The sequence below is a fragment of the Procambarus clarkii genome, chromosome 2 (assembly GCF_040958095.1).
Source record: "Procambarus clarkii isolate CNS0578487 chromosome 2, FALCON_Pclarkii_2.0, whole genome shotgun sequence".
NCBI lineage: Eukaryota > Metazoa > Arthropoda > Malacostraca > Decapoda > Cambaridae > Procambarus > Procambarus clarkii.
Window position 1 is genome coordinate 34,600,307 of NC_091151.1, and position 17,877 is coordinate 34,618,183.

The window sequence follows — 17,877 nt, forward strand, 5'->3', positions numbered from 1 at the left end:
TCTTGGATTGTCGGAAAGCCTTTGACACAATACCGCATTAGAGGCTGGTACATAAGCTGGAGAGACAGGTAGGTGTAGCTGGTAAGGTGCTCCAGTGGATAAGGGAGTACCTTAGCAATAGGAAGCAGAGAGTTACAGGTGAGGGGTGAGACCTCCGATTGGCGTGAAGTCATCAGTGGAGTCCCACAGGGCTCTGTTGCGGTCCTATCTTGTATCTGATATATGTAAATGATCTCCCGGAGGGTATCGATTCATTTCTCTCAAATGTTTGCGGACGATGCCAAAATTATGAGAAGGATTAAAACAGAAGAGGACTGTTTGAGGCGTCAAGGAGACCTAGATAAGCTGAAGGAATGGTCGAACAAATGGTTGTTAGAGTTTAACCCAACCAAATGTAATGCAATGAAGATAGGTGTAGGGAACAGGAGGCCAGATACAAGGTATCATCTGGGAGAGGAAATTCTTCAGGAGTCAGAGAAAGAAAAAGACTTGGGGGTTGATATCACACCAGACCTGTCTCCTGCAGCACATATCAAGAGGATAACATCAGCGGCATATGCCAGGCCGGCCAACATACGAACGGCATTCAGAAACTTGTGTAAAGAATCATTCAGAACTTTGTATACCACATATGTCAGGCCAATCCTGGAGTATGCAGCCCCAGCATGGAGTCCATATCTAGTCAAGGATAAGACTAAACTGGAAAAGGTTCAAAGGTTTGCCACCAGACTAGTAACCCGAGCTGAGAGGTATGAGCTACGAGGAGAGACTACAGGAATTAAACCTCACTTCGCTGGAAGACAGAAGAGTTAGGGGGGATATGATCACCACATTCAAGATTCTGAAGGGAATTGATACGGTTGATAAAGACAGGCTATTTAACACTAGGAGCACACGCACAAGGGGACACAGGTGGAAACTGAGTGCCCAAATGAGCCACAGAGATATTAGAAAGGACTTTTTTGGTGTCAGAGTGGTTGACAAATGGAATGCATTAGGAAGTGATGTAGTGGAGACTGACTCCATACATAGTTTCAAGTGTAGATATGATAGAGCCCAATAGGCTCAGGAACCTGTACACCTGTTGATTGACGGTTGAAGAGGCGGGACCAAAGAGTCAGAGCTCAACCCCTTTAATCAAAACTAGGTGAGTACACACACACACACACACACACACACACATACACACACACACACACACACACACACACACACACACACACACACACACACACACACACACACACACACACACACAATCACACACACACACACACACACACACACACACACACACACACACACACACACACACACACACACACACACACACACACACACACACACACACACACACACACATTGAAAGGATTGAGAGCATTGAAACAGAGGATGATAGTAGGAGGTTACAAGATGACCTAGATAGACTGAGTGAATGGTCCAACAAATGGCTGTTGAAGTTCAATCCGAGTAAATGCAAACTAATGAAACTAGGCAGTGGAAACAGGAGGCCAGACACAGGATTCAGAATAGGAGATGAAGTACTTAATGAAACAGAGAGAAAGATCTAGGAGTTGATATCACACCAAACCTGTCTCCAGAAGCCCACATAAAGAGTATAACGTCTGCGGCATATGCGAGGCTGGCTAACATCAGAACGACGTTCAGGAACCTGTGTAAGGAATCATTCAGAATCTTGTACACATCATATGTAAGACCAATCCTGGAGTATGCGGCCCCAGCATGGAGCCCGTACCTTGTCAAGCACAAGACGAAGCTGGAAAAAGTCCAAAGGTTTGCTACTAGACTAGTCCCAGAACTAAGAGGCATGAGTTATGAGGAAAGGCTGCGGGAAATGCACCTTACGACACTGGAAGACAGAAGAGTAAGGGGGGACATGATCACAACCTACAAAATCCTCAGGGGAATCGACCGGGTAAACTAGGATGAACTATTCAACACTGGTGGGACGCGAACAAGGGGACACAGGTGGAAGCTGAGTACCCAAATGAGCCACAGAGACATTAGAAAGACCTTTTTCAGTGTCAGAGTAGTTAGTAAATGGAATGCACTAGGAAGTGATGTGGTGCAGGCTGACTCCATACGCAGTTTCAAATGTAGATATGATAGAGCCCAGTAGGCTCAGGAATCTGTACACCAGTTGATTGACGGTTGAGAGGCGGGACCAAAGAGCCAGAGCTCAACCCCCGCAAGCACAATTAGGTGAGTACAATTAGGTGAGTACACACACACACACACACACACACACACACACACACACACACACACACACACACATATCCACACAGCCTACCTGTAACGACGCGCGAAAGAGACCTGAGGGTGGATGTAACACCTAATTTTTTTTTTTTTTTGAGATATATACAAGAGTTGTTACATTCTTGTACAGCCACTAGTACGCGTAGCGTTTCGGGCAAGTCCTTAATCCTATGGTCCCTGGAATACGATCCCCTGCCGCGAAGAATCGTTTTTTCATCCAAGTACACATTTTACTGTTGCGTTAAACAGAGGCTACAGTTAAGGAATTGTGCCCAGTAAATCCTCCCCGGCCAGGATACGAACCCATGACATAGCGCTCGCGGAACGCCAGGCGAGTGTCTTACCACTACACCACGGAGACTCAGATAGACTAATCTATCTCCTGAGGCACATATAAATAGAATAACGACAGCAGCGTACTCTACACTGGCAAAAGTTAGAACATCATTCAGAAACCTAAGTAAGGAGGCAATTAGGGCGCTTTACACTGCCTATGAGAGCCCAGTCTTAGAGTATGCCGCCTCATCATGAAGTCCCGATGTGAAGAAGCATATAATGAAACTGGAAAAGGTTCAGAGGTTTGCAACGAGACTCGTCCCAGAGCTACGAGGGATGGGGTATGAGGAGCGCCTGAGGGAACTGTGCCTTACGACACTATAAAGAAGAAGGGAGAGGGGGGACATGATAGGAACGTATAAAATTCTCAAAGGGATTGACAGAGTGGACATAGACGAAATGTTCACACGGAATAGTAACAGAACGAGGGGACATGGATGGAAGCTTGAAACTCAGATGAGTCACAGAGATGTTAGGAAGTTTTCTTTTAGCGTGAGATTAGTGGGAAAATGGAATGCACTTCAGGAACAGGTTGTGGAAGCAAATACTATTCATAATTTTCAAACCAGGTATGATAGGAAAATGGGACAGGAGTCATTGCTGTAAACAACCGATGCTGGAAAGGCGGGATCCAAGAGTCAGTGCTCGATCCTGCAGACACAACTAGGTGAGTACAACTAGGTGAGTACACACACATATCTACAGTCTTCAGTTTCAAGTGTAGATATGATTAGAGCCGAATAGGCTCAGGAACCTGTGCACCTTTTGATTGACGGGTGAGAGGCGGGACCAAAGGGCCAGAGCACAACCCCCGCAATCACAATTAGGTGAGTACAATTAGGTGAGTGCACACAACCGATTCAGACCTCTTGGACATTAACACAGTGCAATTTTACAAACAAAATAAGATTTCTATTGAGATTAATAACAAAGAAGTTGTAAGACAACCATACTGTTATGAACAAATATAACCATACGTACTTCTAGCTAATACACCATCTAGCTAATATTGACAGGAGAAACATTCAGCAGGCCAGCCAGAGGCACAAGGCCTGCATAGGAATTTTCCTGAAACAAACAAAAATCTGAGTGCGTGTGGCGTCTCACAGGTATTGTGGCCTTCACGCTGGCCGGTGTGCTTGGACTGGCCTCCCTACCGTCTGTGGCAGCATCCATGACCTGGAGGGAATTCTCCTTCCTCCAAAGCCGAGTGGGCTGGCTAACACTACTGCTCGCGACCTTCCACATCATCTTCATGGTGTGGGACGGCCTGGTAACCCCACACTTCATATGCTTCTTCCCTACCATTGGCCAGGTGAGTCACGCATCCATCATCTTACAATGTCTGCAAACTATCCTTCATTGGTCATTCTTACCATTTTAGGGAATTTGAGTTGTTACATTGTTCACAAATAGCATCCAACTACACACACAGGTTAGGAAATTCCGATTAACATCCAATTCACAAAATTGTGTCAGACGTTAGAGAAAACTGCTCGTGCAACACACTTGCGGAAACGCCAATAATGCTTATTACTGGAATAAAACAATGGAACCTTGATAACAGAGTGCTTAAAACAACAAAACATTTGGATAACATAGCTGCTAAAGACTGGGGAATCATTTGGATAACATATTGGCTAAAGATTAGGGAAACATTTTTATAATAGCTGCTAAAGACATGGGAACATATGGATAATATAGAGGTTAAAAATCAAGGGACATTGTTATATAATAGTTTCTAAAGACTACGAAACATTTCACTAACATAGCTGTAAAGCCTACGGAAAATTTGGAAAACATAACTGCTAAAGACTTGGAACGATATGGATAATACAGCTGCTAAAGTTTAAGTCGAAACTTAAGCATAAGATGAGGCAAAAATTTAACCCATTGCTACCCAATCTATTTACTAACACTGACTTGTATCCCATACTCTTCACTTTGTGGTAGTGGTGTCTGTGTTAACACTGACTTGTGTCCCACACTCTTTAGTTTGTAGTGGTAATGCCTATGTTAACACTGACTTGAGTCTCACACTCTACAATTTGTGGTGGCTGTGTTAACACTGACTTCAGTCTCATACTCTACAGTTTAAGGTGGTGGTATCTGTGTTAACACTGACTTGAGTCTCATACTCTACAGTTTAACGTGGTGGTGGCCGTGTTAACACTGACTTGAGTCACATACTCTACAGTTTAAGGTGGTGGTGGCCGTGTTAACACTGACTTGAGTCTCATACTCTACAGTTTAAGGTGGTGGTGGCCGTGTTAACACTGACCTGAGTTCCACACTACAATTCGTAGTGGTAGTACCTGTGTTAACACTGACTTGAGTCCCACACTCTACAGATCGTGGTGGTGGTGACTGTACTAACACTTATTTGTCTCCTGCAATGTACAGTTTGCGATGGTATTGCCGCTGCTAAAACTGACATACCTCCCACACTCTAGAGTTGATGGTGGTGCCTTTATTAATACTGACTTGTCTCCTACGCTACAAGTTGTGGTGTAGGTGTCTGTGCTAACACTGACTTATATCCCACACTCTACAGGTGGTGGTGTCTGGCCTAACACTGACTTGCATCCCACACTACAGTTTGTAGTGGAGGTGTCTGTACTAACACTGAATTGTCTCCCCAGATTGAGACGGTAGTGTCTGTTCTAACAATGACTTGTGTCCGACACTCTACAGTTTGTGGTGGTGACATCTGTGCTAACACTGACTTCCCTGACACATTCAACAGTTTGAGACGGTGGTGTCTGTTCTAACAGACTTTTGTCCCACACTCTATAGTTTGTCGTTGTAGTTTCTTTGATATCACTGATTTGTCTCCATCACTCGACAGTTTGCAGGTGAGTGTGCCTGTGTTAACATTGACTTTTCTCCCTCATTCTACAGTTTTCAGGGTGGTGTCTGTGCTACAGCTAACTTGTGTTCCACACCATACAGTGTGTGGTAGTGGTCTGTGCTAACACTTACTTGTGTTCCACACTCTTCACTTTTTTGGTTGTGGTGTCTCTGCTGAAACTGACTTTTTGTTGACCACTCTACAGTTTATGGCGGTGGTGTCTGTGCTAAATCTGACTTGTCAGTTTTATGGGCAGATATTAAGAGCAGCAATATTATAGTCAGATAATATTGCTGCTGTTTGTAATAAACAAATTCACTCATATAAGACGTGGCTCAGTGGAAATTTCTTCCCATAGAAAACGAGATATCATTCCCACATGTCGCTATTAATTTCACCACCTAATAATGGGAATTATTCTTAATACAGCAGTCTCTGGACTGTAAACATCATAAAAACATTTCCCCTTCAAACTACTTAATTATTAGTACTAAAATAAAGTAAATGTGGGTCCTCTAATCACTTTTTGGCATCTGGACAAGATGCTGGATGAGTCAGTGGGAGGAGGACAACAGGGAGTCACCATTTAATTTAACCTGTCTCGCTGGGGCAAAATTAGCTCCAATAATTTTTCCCTTGGACCAGTAGTTATTGGATGTAAAGTGCTTCCATTATCAACATTCATCGTCTACAATAAGGGAAGTGTTCTTTCCGAAACTCGTTTATTAGCTAATTCATTCCTGATCAGAAATGGTTTAAGTAGTTATAGAGTGAGCCGGTTAGACTGCATAGCTGAGAACAAACAACAGTTGGGCATATGTCTCATCTCTTTATTTAAACTGCCAATATATCCTCTGATATAGCTGTCATTTAAGGATTACCGCCATTATTTTGAGTGCCCTTTGGCCTTTGTAAATGAAGAAGAAGAAGAAGAATTAACACTAGTTATCTAGTACAGCAGTACAGGTATTGATGCCAGCCTCAACCACGAGGATTATTTGGTGCGATCATCCGTGTTCATAGTTGGTGAACCAGGCCCACCTATATACAGATAAGGGCCTCCCCATTTAGTTACTAACGTATGTAGTCAAATATTGTAGTGAATGTTTACTAACCAATAATTTATATTGATGACTACATAAATAAACCATAACCTCCCCCCCCCCAGAATGTGTAAGGAAAGCGATTTGTGGGATTGTAAATCATACGGTGTACTTTAAACATTCAAACATTATGCTATCGAAAAATATAAATTAACGTAAAATATAAATTACTATATAAAATAATATAAACTAAATATTTCTCCACAGATGGTGTACTCTGTGCTAAGACTGACTTGTCTACCACACCCCACAGTCTGTAGTGGTGGCGGTGGTGTCTGTGTTAACACTGACTAGTTTCCCACACTCTAGAGTTTGTGGTGGTGGTGCCTGTGCTAACACTGTCTCCCCCAGGTTGTGGTGGTGGTGCCTGTGCTAACACTAAGTGTCTTCCCCAGGTTGTGGTGGTGGTGCCTGTGCTAACACTGTCTCCCCCAGGTTGTGGTGGTGGTGCCTGTGCTAACACTAAGTGTCTCCCCCAGGTTGTGGTGGTGGTGCCTGTGCTAACACTAAGTGTCTTCCCCAGGTTGTGGTGGTGGTGCCTGTGCTAACACTAAGTGTCTCCCCCAGGTTGTGGTGGTGGTGCCTGTGCTAACACTAAGTGTCTCCCCCAGGTTGTGGTGGTGGTGCCTGTGCTAACACTAAGTGTCTTCCCCAGGTTGTGGTGGTGGTGCCTGTGCTAACACTAAGTGTCTCCCCCAGGTTGTGGTGGTAGTGCCTGTGCTAACACTAAGTGTCTCCCCCAGGTTGTGGTGGTGGTGCCTGTGCTAACACTAAGTGTCTCCCCCAGGTTGTGGTGGTAGTGCCTGTGCTAACACTAAGTGTCTCCCCCAGGTTGTGGTGGTGGTGCCTGTGCTAACACTAAGTGTCTCCCCCAGGTTGTGGTGGTAGTGCCTGTGCTAACACTAAGTGCCTCCCCCAGGTTGTGGTGGTGGTGCCTGTGCTAACACTAAGTGTCTCCCCCAGGTTGTGGTGGTGGTGCCTGTGCTAACACTAAGTGTCCTCCCCCAGGTTGTGGTGGTGGTGCCTGTGCTAACACTAGTGTCTCCCCCAGGTTGTGGTGGTAGGTGCCTGTGCTAACACTAGTGCTCCCCCAGGTTGTGGTGGTGCCTGTGCTAACACTAAGTGTCTCCCCCAGGTTGTGGTGGTGGTGCCTGTGCTAACACTAGTGTCTCCCCCAGGTTGTGGTGGTAGGTGCCTGTGCTAACACTAGTGCCTCCCCCAGGTTGTGGTGGTGGTGCCTGTGCTAACACTAAGTGCTTCCCCCAGGTTGTGGTGGTGGTGCCTGTGCTAACACTAAGTGTCTCCCCCAGGTTGTGGTGATGGTGCCTGTGCTAACACTAAGTGTCTCCCCCAGGTTGTGGTGGTGGTGCCTGTGCTAACACTAAGTGTCTCCCCCAGGTTGTGGTGGTGGTGCCTGTGCTAACACTAAGTGTCTCCCCCAGGTTGTGGTGGTGGTGCCTGGCCTGTGCTAACACTAAGTGTCTCCCCCAGGTTGTGGTGGTGGTGCCTGTGCTAACACTAAGTGTCTCCCCCAGGTTGTGGTGGTGGTGCCTGTGCTAACACTAAGTGTCTCCCCCAGGTTGTGGTGGTGGTGCCTGTGCTAACACTAAGTGTCTCCCCCAGGTTGTGGTGGTGGTACCTGTGCTAACACTAAGTGTCTCCCCCAGGTTGTGGTGGTGGTGCCTGTGCTAACACTAAGTGTCTCCCCCAGGTTGTGGTGGTGGTGCCTGTGCTAACACTAAGTGTCTCCCCCAGGTTGTGGTGGTGGTACCTGTGCTAACACTAAGTGTCTCCCCCAGGTTGTGGGGTGGTGCCTGTGCTAACACTAAGTGTCTCCCCCAGGTTGTGGTGGTGGTGCCTGTGCTAACACTAAGTGTCTCCCCCAGGTTATGGTGGTGGTGCCTGTGCTAACACTAAGTGTCTCCCCCAGGTTGTGGTGGTGGTGCCTGTGCTAACACTAAGTGTCTCCCCCAGGTTGTGGTGGTGGTGCCTGTGCTAACACTAAGTGTCTCCCCCAGGTTGTGGTGGTGGTACCTGTGCTAACACTAAGTGTCTCCCCCAGGTTGTGGGGTGGTGCCTGTGCTAACACTAAGTGTCTCCCCCAGGTTGTGGTGGTGGTGCCTGTGCTAACACTAAGTGTCTCCCCCAGGTTATGGTGGTGGTGCCTGTGCTAACACTAAGTGTCTCCCCCAGGTTGTGGTGGTGGTGCCTGTGCTAACACTAAGTGTCTCCCCCAGGTTGTGGTGGTGGTGCCTGTGCTAACACTAAGTGTCTCCCCCAGGTTGTGGTGGTGGTGCCTGTGCTAACACTAAGTGTCTCCCCCAGGTTATGGTGGTGGTGCCTGTGCTAACACTAAGTGTCTCCCCCAGGTTATGGTGGTGGTGCCTGTGCTAACACTAAGTGTCTCCCCCAGGTTGTGGTGGTGGTGCCTGTGCTAACACTAAGTGTCTCCCCCAGGTTGTGGTGGTGGTGCCTGTGCTAACACTAAGTGTCTCCCCCAGGTTGTGGTGGTGGTGCCTGTGGTGACGTTAACTGTCAAACTCCCGCTGTTGTTTCCCTGCGTCGACTCAGCACTCACAAGGCTCCGTCAGGGGTACGACCGAGGCTCTTCATCATGTAGTGTGAAGAGCCTTCCCCAGTCTGTAGAGCCTTCCACTCCTGAACAGCCTTCCTCCGACTGTTGAGCCTCCCATAGAGAGTGAAGAGTCTTTCCCATGCTTGTAAGGCTCTCCTTAACTATTGTACCCGCATCCCTCCCCCATCATTTCCGATGTTACCTTTCCCATGAGATGAACCTTCCACAGATATTTAGCCTTCCCCTGATGTGAACAATCGCCAGATGTGAACCTTCACCTCGTGTAAGCCTTCCCTGATGAAAACCTTCCCCTGATATAAACCCTCTCATGATGTAAACCTTACACTGGTGAAGGTTTTCTCTGGTGTGAACCTTCCCATGATATTAGTCTTCCCCTGATGCGAACCATCTCCTCATGTTAGTCTTCTCCTGATGTGAACCATCTCCTGATGTTAGTCTTTCCCTGGTGTTAGCCTTCCCCTGATGCAATCCTTCCCCTGATGTGAACCTTCACTTGACTTAAACCTTCCCCCGATGTAAGCCTTCCTTGGGTGTAATCCTTCCCCTGATGTGAACCTTCTCCTGATGTAAGGTTTCCTCTTATGTAAGCCTTCCCCTGATGTATAAACCTTCCCCTTTTATAAGATTTTCTCTTATGTTTAAAACTTCCCCTGATATAAGCCTTCCCATGATGTATAAACCTTCCCCTAATATAAGCCTTCCTCTTATGTATAAACCTTCCCCTGATATAAGCCTTCCTCTGATGTATAAACCTTCCCCTGATGTATAAACCTTCCCCTGATATAAGCCTTCCCCTGATGTATAAACCTTCCCCTGATACAAGCATTCCCCTGATGTATAAACCTTCCCCTGATACAAGCATTCCCCTGATGTATAAACCTTCCCCCTGATATAAGCCTTCCTCTGATGTATAAATCTTTCCCCTGATACAAGCATTCCCCTGATTTATAAACCTTCCCCCTGATATAAGCCTTCCCCTGATTTATAAACCTTCCCCCTGATATAAGCCTTCCTCTGATGTATAAACCTTCCCCCTGATATAAGCCTTCCTCTGATGTATAAACCTTCCCCTGGTGTAAACCTTCCCCTGATGTAAACTTTCCCCTAATGTAAACCTTTCATTGAGAGTAGAGTCAATCTTCCCTCGTTGAGGCTTCACAAGCCTGTAAAACATTTGCTCCAGGACTTGTAGAGACTCCTATGTCTATATAATTATTCTCATTGTGTTGTTTCGCCATTCTCTTGAGCATTTTACACCCCAGATATTTCTCATCCTGTAGAACACTCCAACAGGAGAGTAATTCCTCTCCCAAAGGTAGACCTTCTAGCAGTATAGAGGTAGACTATCCTCCGGTGTAGAGGTGGACTATCCTCCAGTGTAGAGGTAGACCATCCTCCAATGTAGAGGTGGACTATTCTCCTGTGTAGAGGTAGACCATCCTCCAGTGTAGAGATAGACCATCCTTCAGTTTAGAGGTAGACCATCCTCCAGTGTAGATGTAGACCATCCTCCAGTGTAGATGTAGACCATCCTCCAGTGTAGAGGTAGGCCATCCTCCAGTGTAGAGGTAGGCCATCCTCCAGTGTAGAGGTAGACCATCCTCCAGTGTAGAGGTAGATCATCCTCCAGTGAAGAGGTAGACCATCCTCCAGTGTAGAGGTATACCACCCTCCAGTGTAGAGGTAGACCATCCTACAGTGAAGAGGTAGATAATCCTTCAGTGTAGAAGTAGACCGTCATCCAAAGTATAGATAGATCATCTCCCAGTGAGCTCTTCCATTAAGTGATCATCCCCACAGTAAGTAGATAATCTCACAGTGATTACATCTCGCTGGTGAATAATCTCACCCAGAACAGACCATCCCACAGTAGTTCTACAGTAATTAACACCTCGCCAATGAATAATTTCACCAAGAACAAACCCTCCCACAGTAAACAGATCACCCACCAATGAGAAGATCCTCTCCCAGTCAACTGACCACAATCAGTCAGTAGATCATCTCCCGCTATGTAAATACTCTTCCAGTAAGTAGTTAATCTCGCATTGGAAAGATCCCTTTTAGGGAATAGATCCTGCCATAGGGAATAGATTCTGCTGTAGGAAATAAATCCGGCCGTTAGGAATAGATCCTGACACTGGGAATAGATCCGGCCGTTAGGAATAGATCCTGAGTTAAGGAATAGATCCTGCCACAGGGAATAGATCCTGCTGTACGGAATAGATCATCCACAGGACAGTAGATCACCCCTCCCCCCTTTGAGTAGATCTCCCAGTTTGTGGATGCTCTCCCATTGAGTAGATACTCTCCCAGTAAGCTGATCCCCTTGTAGTGAGTAGATCATCCACGAGAGTGTAGATCCTATCCTAATAAGTAGCTCATCCTAGTAAGTAGATACTTTTCAAATACAGTGAATCATCCCCACAGCGATTTGATTATCCCCCAGTGTGTAGAGCCTCCCCAGTGTGTAGAGCCTCCCCAGTGTGTAGAGCCTCCCCAGTGTGTAGAGCCTCCCCAGTGTGTCGAGCCTCCCCAGTGTGTAGAGCCTCCCCAGTGTGTAGCGCCTCCCCAGTGTGTAGAGCCTTCCCAGTTTGTAGAGCCTCCCCAGTGTGTAGAGCCTCCCCAGTGTGTAGAGCCTCCCCAGTGTGTAGAGCCTCCCCAGTGTGTAGAGCCTCCCCAGTGTGTAGAGCCTCCCCAGTATGTAGAGCCTCCCCAGTGTGTAGAGCCTCCCCAGTGTGTAGAGCCTCCCCAGTGTGTAGCGCCTCCCCAGTGTGTAGAGCCTCCCAGTGTGTAGAGCCTCCCCAGTGTGTAGAGCCTCCCCAGTGTGTAGAGCCTCCCCAGTGTGTAGAGCCTCCCCAGTGTGTAGAGCCTCCCCAGTGTGTAGAGCCTTCCCAGTTTGTAGAGCCTCCCCAGTGTGTAGAGCCTCCCAAGTGTGTAGAGCTTCCCCAGTGTGTAGAGCCTCCCCAGTGTGTAGAGCCTCCCCAGTGTGTAGAGCCTCCCCAGTGTGTAGAGCCTCCCCAGTATGTAGAGCCTCCCCAGTGTGTAGAGCCTCCCCAGTGTGTAGTGCCTCCCCAGTGTGTAGAGCCTCCCCAGTGTGTAGAGCCTCCCCAGTGTGTAGAGCCTCCCCAGTGTGTAGAGCCTTCCAGTGTGTAGAGCCTCCCCAGTGTGTAGAGCCTCCCCAGTGTGTAGAGCCTCCCCAGTGTGTAGAGCCTCCCCAGTATGTAGAGCCTCCCCAGTGTGTAGAGCCTCCCCAGTGTGTAGAGCCTCCCCAGTGTGTAGCGCCTCCCCAGTGTGTAGAGCCTCCCAGTGTGTAGAGCCTCCCCAGTGTGTAGAGCCTCCCCAGTGTGTAGAGCCTCCCCAGTGTGTAGAGCCTCCCCAGTGTGTAGAGCCTCCCCAGTGTGTAGAGCCTTCCCAGTTTGTAGAGCCTCCCCAGTGTGTAGAGCCTCCCAAGTGTGTAGAGCTTCCCCAGTGTGTAGAGCCTCCCCAGTGTGTAGAGCCTCCCCAGTGTGTAGAGCCTCCCCAGTGTGTAGAGCCTCCCCAGTATGTAGAGCCTCCCCAGTGTGTAGAGCCTCCCCAGTGTGTAGTGCCTCCCCAGTGTGTAGAGCCTCCCCAGTGTGTAGAGCCTCCCCAGTGTGTAGAGCCTCCCCAGTGTGTAGAGCCTCCCAGTGTGTAGAGCCTCCCCAGTGTGTAGAGCCTTTCTTGTGTGTAGAGCCTTCCCAGTGTGTAGAGCCTTCTCAGTGTGTAGAGCCTCTCCAGTGTGTAGAGCCTCCCCAGTGTGTAGAGCGTCCCCAGTGTGTAGAGCGTCCCCAGTGTGTAGAGCCTCCCCAGTGTGTAGCGCCTCCCCAGTGTGTAGAGCCTCCCCAGTGTGTAGAGCCTTTCTTGTGTGTAGAGCCTTCCCAGTGTGTAGAGCCTTCTCAGTGTGTAGAGCCTCTCCAGTGTGTAGAGCCTCCCCAGTGTGTAGAGCCTCCCCAGTGTGTAGAGCGTCCCCAGTGTGTAGAGCCTCCCCAGTATGTAGAGCCTCCCCAGTGTGTAGAGCCTCCCCAGTGTGTAGAGCCTCCCCAGTGTGTAGAGCCTCCCCAATGTGTAGAGCCTCCCCAGTATGTAGAGCCTCTTCAGTGTGTAGAGCCTCCCCAGTGTGTAGAGCCTCCCCAGTGTGTAGAGCCTCCCCAGTGTGTAGAGCCTCCCCAGTGTGTAGAGCCTTCCCAGTGTGTAGTGCCTCCCCCGTGTGTAGAGCCTTCCCAGTGTGTAGAGCCTTTGCAGTGTGTAGAGCCTCCCCAGTGTGTAGAGCCTCCCCAGTGTGTAGAGCCTCCCCAGTGTGTAGAGCCTTCCCAGTGTGTAGAGCCTCCCCAGTGTGTAGAGCCTCCCCAGTGTGTAGAGCCTCCCCAGTGTGTAGAGCCTTCCCAGTGTGTAGAGCCTCCCCAGTGTGTAGAGCCTTCCCAGTGTGTAGAGCCTCCCCAGTGTGTAGAGCCTCCCCAGTGTGTAGAGCCTCCCCAGTGTGTAGAGCCTCCCCAGTGTGTAGAGCCACCCCAGTGTGTAGAGCCTTCCCAGTGTGTAGAGCCTCCCCAGTGTGTAGAGCCTTCCCAGTGTGTAGTGCCTCCCCCGTGTGTAGAGCCTTCCCAATGTGTAGAGCCTTCCCAGTGTGTAGAGCCTCCCTAGTGTGTAGAGCCTCCCCAGTGTGTAGAGCCTTCCCAGTGTGTAGAGCCTCCCCAGTGTGTAGAGCCTTCCCAGTGTGTAGTGCCTCCCCCGTGTGTAGAGCCTTCCCAGTGTGTAGTGCCTCCCCAGTGTGTAGTGCCTCCCACAGTGTGTAGAGCCTCCCCCATTGCGTAGAGCTTTACTAGTGTGTAGAGCCTCCCTCACTGTATAGAGCCCTCCATAGTGTGGAGAGCCTAGCATAATAAGTAGAGCGTGCTCCAGTTAAGTAGAGTCTCCTGTGTATAAAGCCTCCTTCGGTGTGTACAGCGTCTCCCATTGTGTACAGCTTCCTCTATGTGTGTAGAGCTTCCCGTAGTGTGTAGATCCTGCCTTAGTCTATACAACCTCCTCATCACACACAGCTAGAGATCACAATAACGTGATCTACACACATAGAGGAAGCTTTACACAATGGAAGACGCTTTATACACCGAAGGAGGCTTTACACACCGGAGACTCTACTTAATTGGAGCACCTTTTTTACCCTGTCGTAGCTCAGTCGATTAAGGCAGTGTCTGGGATGCTTCCGGACGCAGGTTCGAATCCTCGTCACGGCCCTTGTGGATTTGTTCAACCTCCTCATGTTTGTAGAGAACCTGTTTGGAGAGCCTATGCCGGTGTCTAGACTCTCCCACAGCATAGAGTTTCCTCCAGAGTGTAGAGCCTCTTCAGAGTGCAATGCCTCCCCGGGTGTGTAGTGCCTCTCCGGGTCTGTAGAACCTTCTCTAATCTGCAGAGACTGTCTTGGTATGTAAATCCTCACTCTGTGCGTAGAACCTCCACGATTGTGAAGAGCCTCCATTAGTGTTTAGATCCTCCCCTAGTGTGTAGAGTCTTCCCCAGTGTAAAGAGCTCCCCCTGTGTACAGTCTTCCTCTGTGAACAGAGCCTCCCGCTGTGTATAGAGCCTCACCTTGTGTACAGAGCCTCCCTGGTGAGTAGAGTTTCCCCCAGAGTGCAAAGCCTCCTCTAGTGTGTAGAGCCTCCCCTACTGTCTAGAGCCTCCCCCGGTGTGTAGAGCCTCCCCTAGTGTGTAGAGTAGCCCCGAGAGTACAGCGCCTAACTAGTGTGTAGAGCTTCCCCGCGGTGTATAGAGCCTCCTCCGGTGTGTAGATCCTACTGTAGTGTGTAGAGCCTCCCCCAGTGTATAGAGCCTCCCCAAATGAACAGAGTCTCTACCTGTGAACAGAGCTACCCGCTGTGTATAGAGCCTCATCTTGTGTACAGAGCCTCCCCCTGTGTGTACAGTCTCCCCTGGTGCATCGAGCCTCCCCCTGTGTGTAGAGCCACACCAGTGTATAGAGCTTCACCAGTGTGTAGAGCTTCACCAGTCTGTAGAGCTTTACCAGTGTGTAGAGCTTCACCAGTGTGTAGAGCTTCACCAGTGTGTAGAGCTTTACCAGTGTGTAGAGCTTCACCAGTGTGTAGAGCTTCGCCAGTGTGTAGAGCTTTACCAGTGTGTAGCGCATCTCATGATGTGTACAGCCTACCTTGGTGCATATACAGCCTACCCTGGTGTATAGAGCCTACCCTGGTGTATAGAGCCTACCCTGGTGTATAGAGCCTACCCTGGTGTATAGAGCCTACCCTGGTGTATAGAGCCTACCACAGTGTGTGGAGCTACCACGAGGTACCCAGCCATCGGCTCAGACGGATGACTGGTCAGTAACAGATGAGCGGACCCTCGGCGTGCAGGCGCGAGACCCTGGGGCGCGGGCGCGCATGGTGCTTGGCGCTGGGAAGTGTCCGTTGCCTGGGTGGAGTTCATCTATTAGTGCATGTATAGAGACTCTAGCTCTTGGACCCCAGTCTTAGTGGTTTTAAAGATCGTATTTTGTATGTAGTAAAGGCCACTTTCCTTGTCATTTTACTTACCTATATGTACTTACATATAGTACATCGGTACTATATGTACCAATGGCTGGGTACCTCGTGGAAGCTCCACACACTGTGGTAGGCTCTATACACCAGGGTAGGCTCTATACACCAGGGTAGGCTCTATACACCAGGGTATGCTCTATACACCAGGGTAGGCTCTATACACCAGGGTAATAGTAGAAGAAAAACTTGTAGACATTTTTTGGCGTATTAGGGAAATCTTGCCCCTAGTCATAAGCCAATGGGTTAACTACTGACATGGAACAATGGCCACGTCGGTCCGGTCTCTGGTGGTGGATGAAATCCACTTGGATGTATTGGGAAACTAATAATACGTGCATACAGGTAGTTACCTAGTTGCATTGGTGTACTTTCATGTATCGAGCTAATTGTATTTTTGGATGTAGTAAAGGTCTTAGTTCTCCATCATAGCAGTTATTTTATTTATACCATCATATTTTGGACGTAGTAAAGAGCATTCCAGACCAATACCTGGTATTCTTCAGACCTTTCAACGTCTCCCACATTACGTTATGTCTGGACGCATATTATTGACACATCCTTTAACAAGTCACATCTTTATGTCTCATAACTAAGATAATCTTTTTGTTTACTTCATTAAGGTAATTTTATACTAAGTCAGTCCTTAAAGTAACACATCATTACGGCTTTATGTTGCAACAAAAGTAATTAACTTTAAGCAGCTATTAGTTCATCTTTGAATGTTATGTGTTATAAAGTCATCACGCTAAGCATCAACGACAGGGTATTCCTACTCCTCCGAGGTATGTGCATACTCAACCATTTTACCTCAGTTCCAGTCATTAAAATATTTATAATTATTTCGGAGTGAGAGGAGGCGAGAACTGGGTGTACCGGGAGGACCTGAGGGGTGTACCGGGAGGACCTAAGGGGTGTAACGGGAGGACCTGAGGGGTGTAACGGGAGGACCTGAGGGGTGTACCGGGAGGACCTGAGGGGTGTACCGGGAGGACATGAGGGGTGCACCGGGAGGGCCTAAGGGGTGCACCGGGAGGACCTGAGGGGTGTACCGGGAGGACCTGAGGGGTGTACCGGGAAGACATGAGGGGTGTACCGGGAGGGCCTAAGGGGTGTACCGGGAGGACCTGAACGGTGTACCGGGAGGACTTAAGGGGTGTAACGGGAGGACCTGAACGGTGTACCGGGAGGACCTGAGGGGTGTACCGGGAGGGCCTAAGGGGTGTACCGGGAGTACCTGAGGGGTGTACTGGGAGGACCTGAGGGGTGTACCCTGAGGACCTAAGGGGTGTACCGGGAGGACCTGAGGGGTGTACCGGGAGGACCTGAGGGGTGTACCGGGAGGACCTGAGGGGCGTACCGGGAGGACCTGAGTGGTGTACCGAAAGGACCTGAACGGTGTACCGGGAGGACCTGAGGGGTGTACCAGGAGGACCTGAGGGGTGTACCGGGAGGACTTAAGGGGTGTACCGGGAGGACCTGAACGGTGTACCGGGAGGACCTGAGGGGTGTACTGGGAGGACCTGAGGGGTGTACTGGGAGGACCTAAGGGGTGTACCGGGAGGTCCTGAGGGGTGTACCGGGAGGACCTGAGGGGTGTACCGGGAGGACCTGAGTGGTGTACCGGGAGGACTTGAGGGGTTTACCGGGAGGACCTGAGGGGTGAACCGGGAGGACCTGAGGGGTGTACCGGGAGGACCTGAGTGGTGTACCGGGAGGACTTGAGGGGTGTACCGGGAGGACCTGAGGGGTTTACCGGGAGGACCTGAGGGGTGTACCGGGAGGACCTCAGGGGTGTACCGAAAGGATCTGAGGGGTGTACCGGGAGGACTTAAGGGGTGTACCGGGAGGACCTGAGGGGTGTACCGGGAGGACCTGAGGGGTGTACCGGGAGGACCTGAGGGGTGTACTGAGAGGATGACTTGTGGGGCGTACCGGTAGGACCTGAGGGGTGTACCGGGAGGACCTGAGGGGTGTACCGGGAGGACCTGAGGGGTGTACCGGGAGGACCTGAGGGGTGTACCGGGAGGACCTGAGGGGTGTAACGGGAGGACCTGAGGGGTGTACCGGGAGGACCTGAGGGGTGTACCGGGAGGACCTGAGGGGTGTACCGGGAGGACCTGAGGGGCGTACCGGGAGGAC

General features: G+C 49.5%; 1 protein-coding gene across 4 annotated transcripts in view; it reads left to right on the forward strand.

The window, feature by feature from the left end:
• LOC123748174 (metalloreductase STEAP4-like) overlaps positions 1-16,164 on the forward strand; it is a 293,870-nt gene extending 277,706 nt beyond the window's left edge. For all 4 annotated transcript variants that reach the window (XM_069324221.1, XM_069324217.1, XM_069324222.1 and 1 more), the window contains 2 exons: positions 3,726-3,931; positions 9,072-16,164. In XM_069324221.1, coding sequence (XP_069180322.1) covers positions 3,726-3,931; positions 9,072-9,254 — 389 coding nt within the window. In that variant the 3' untranslated portion in view covers positions 9,255-16,164. The remainder of the gene's footprint in view (positions 1-3,725; positions 3,932-9,071) is intronic.
• The last annotated feature ends 1,713 nt before the right edge of the window (positions 16,165-17,877 follow it).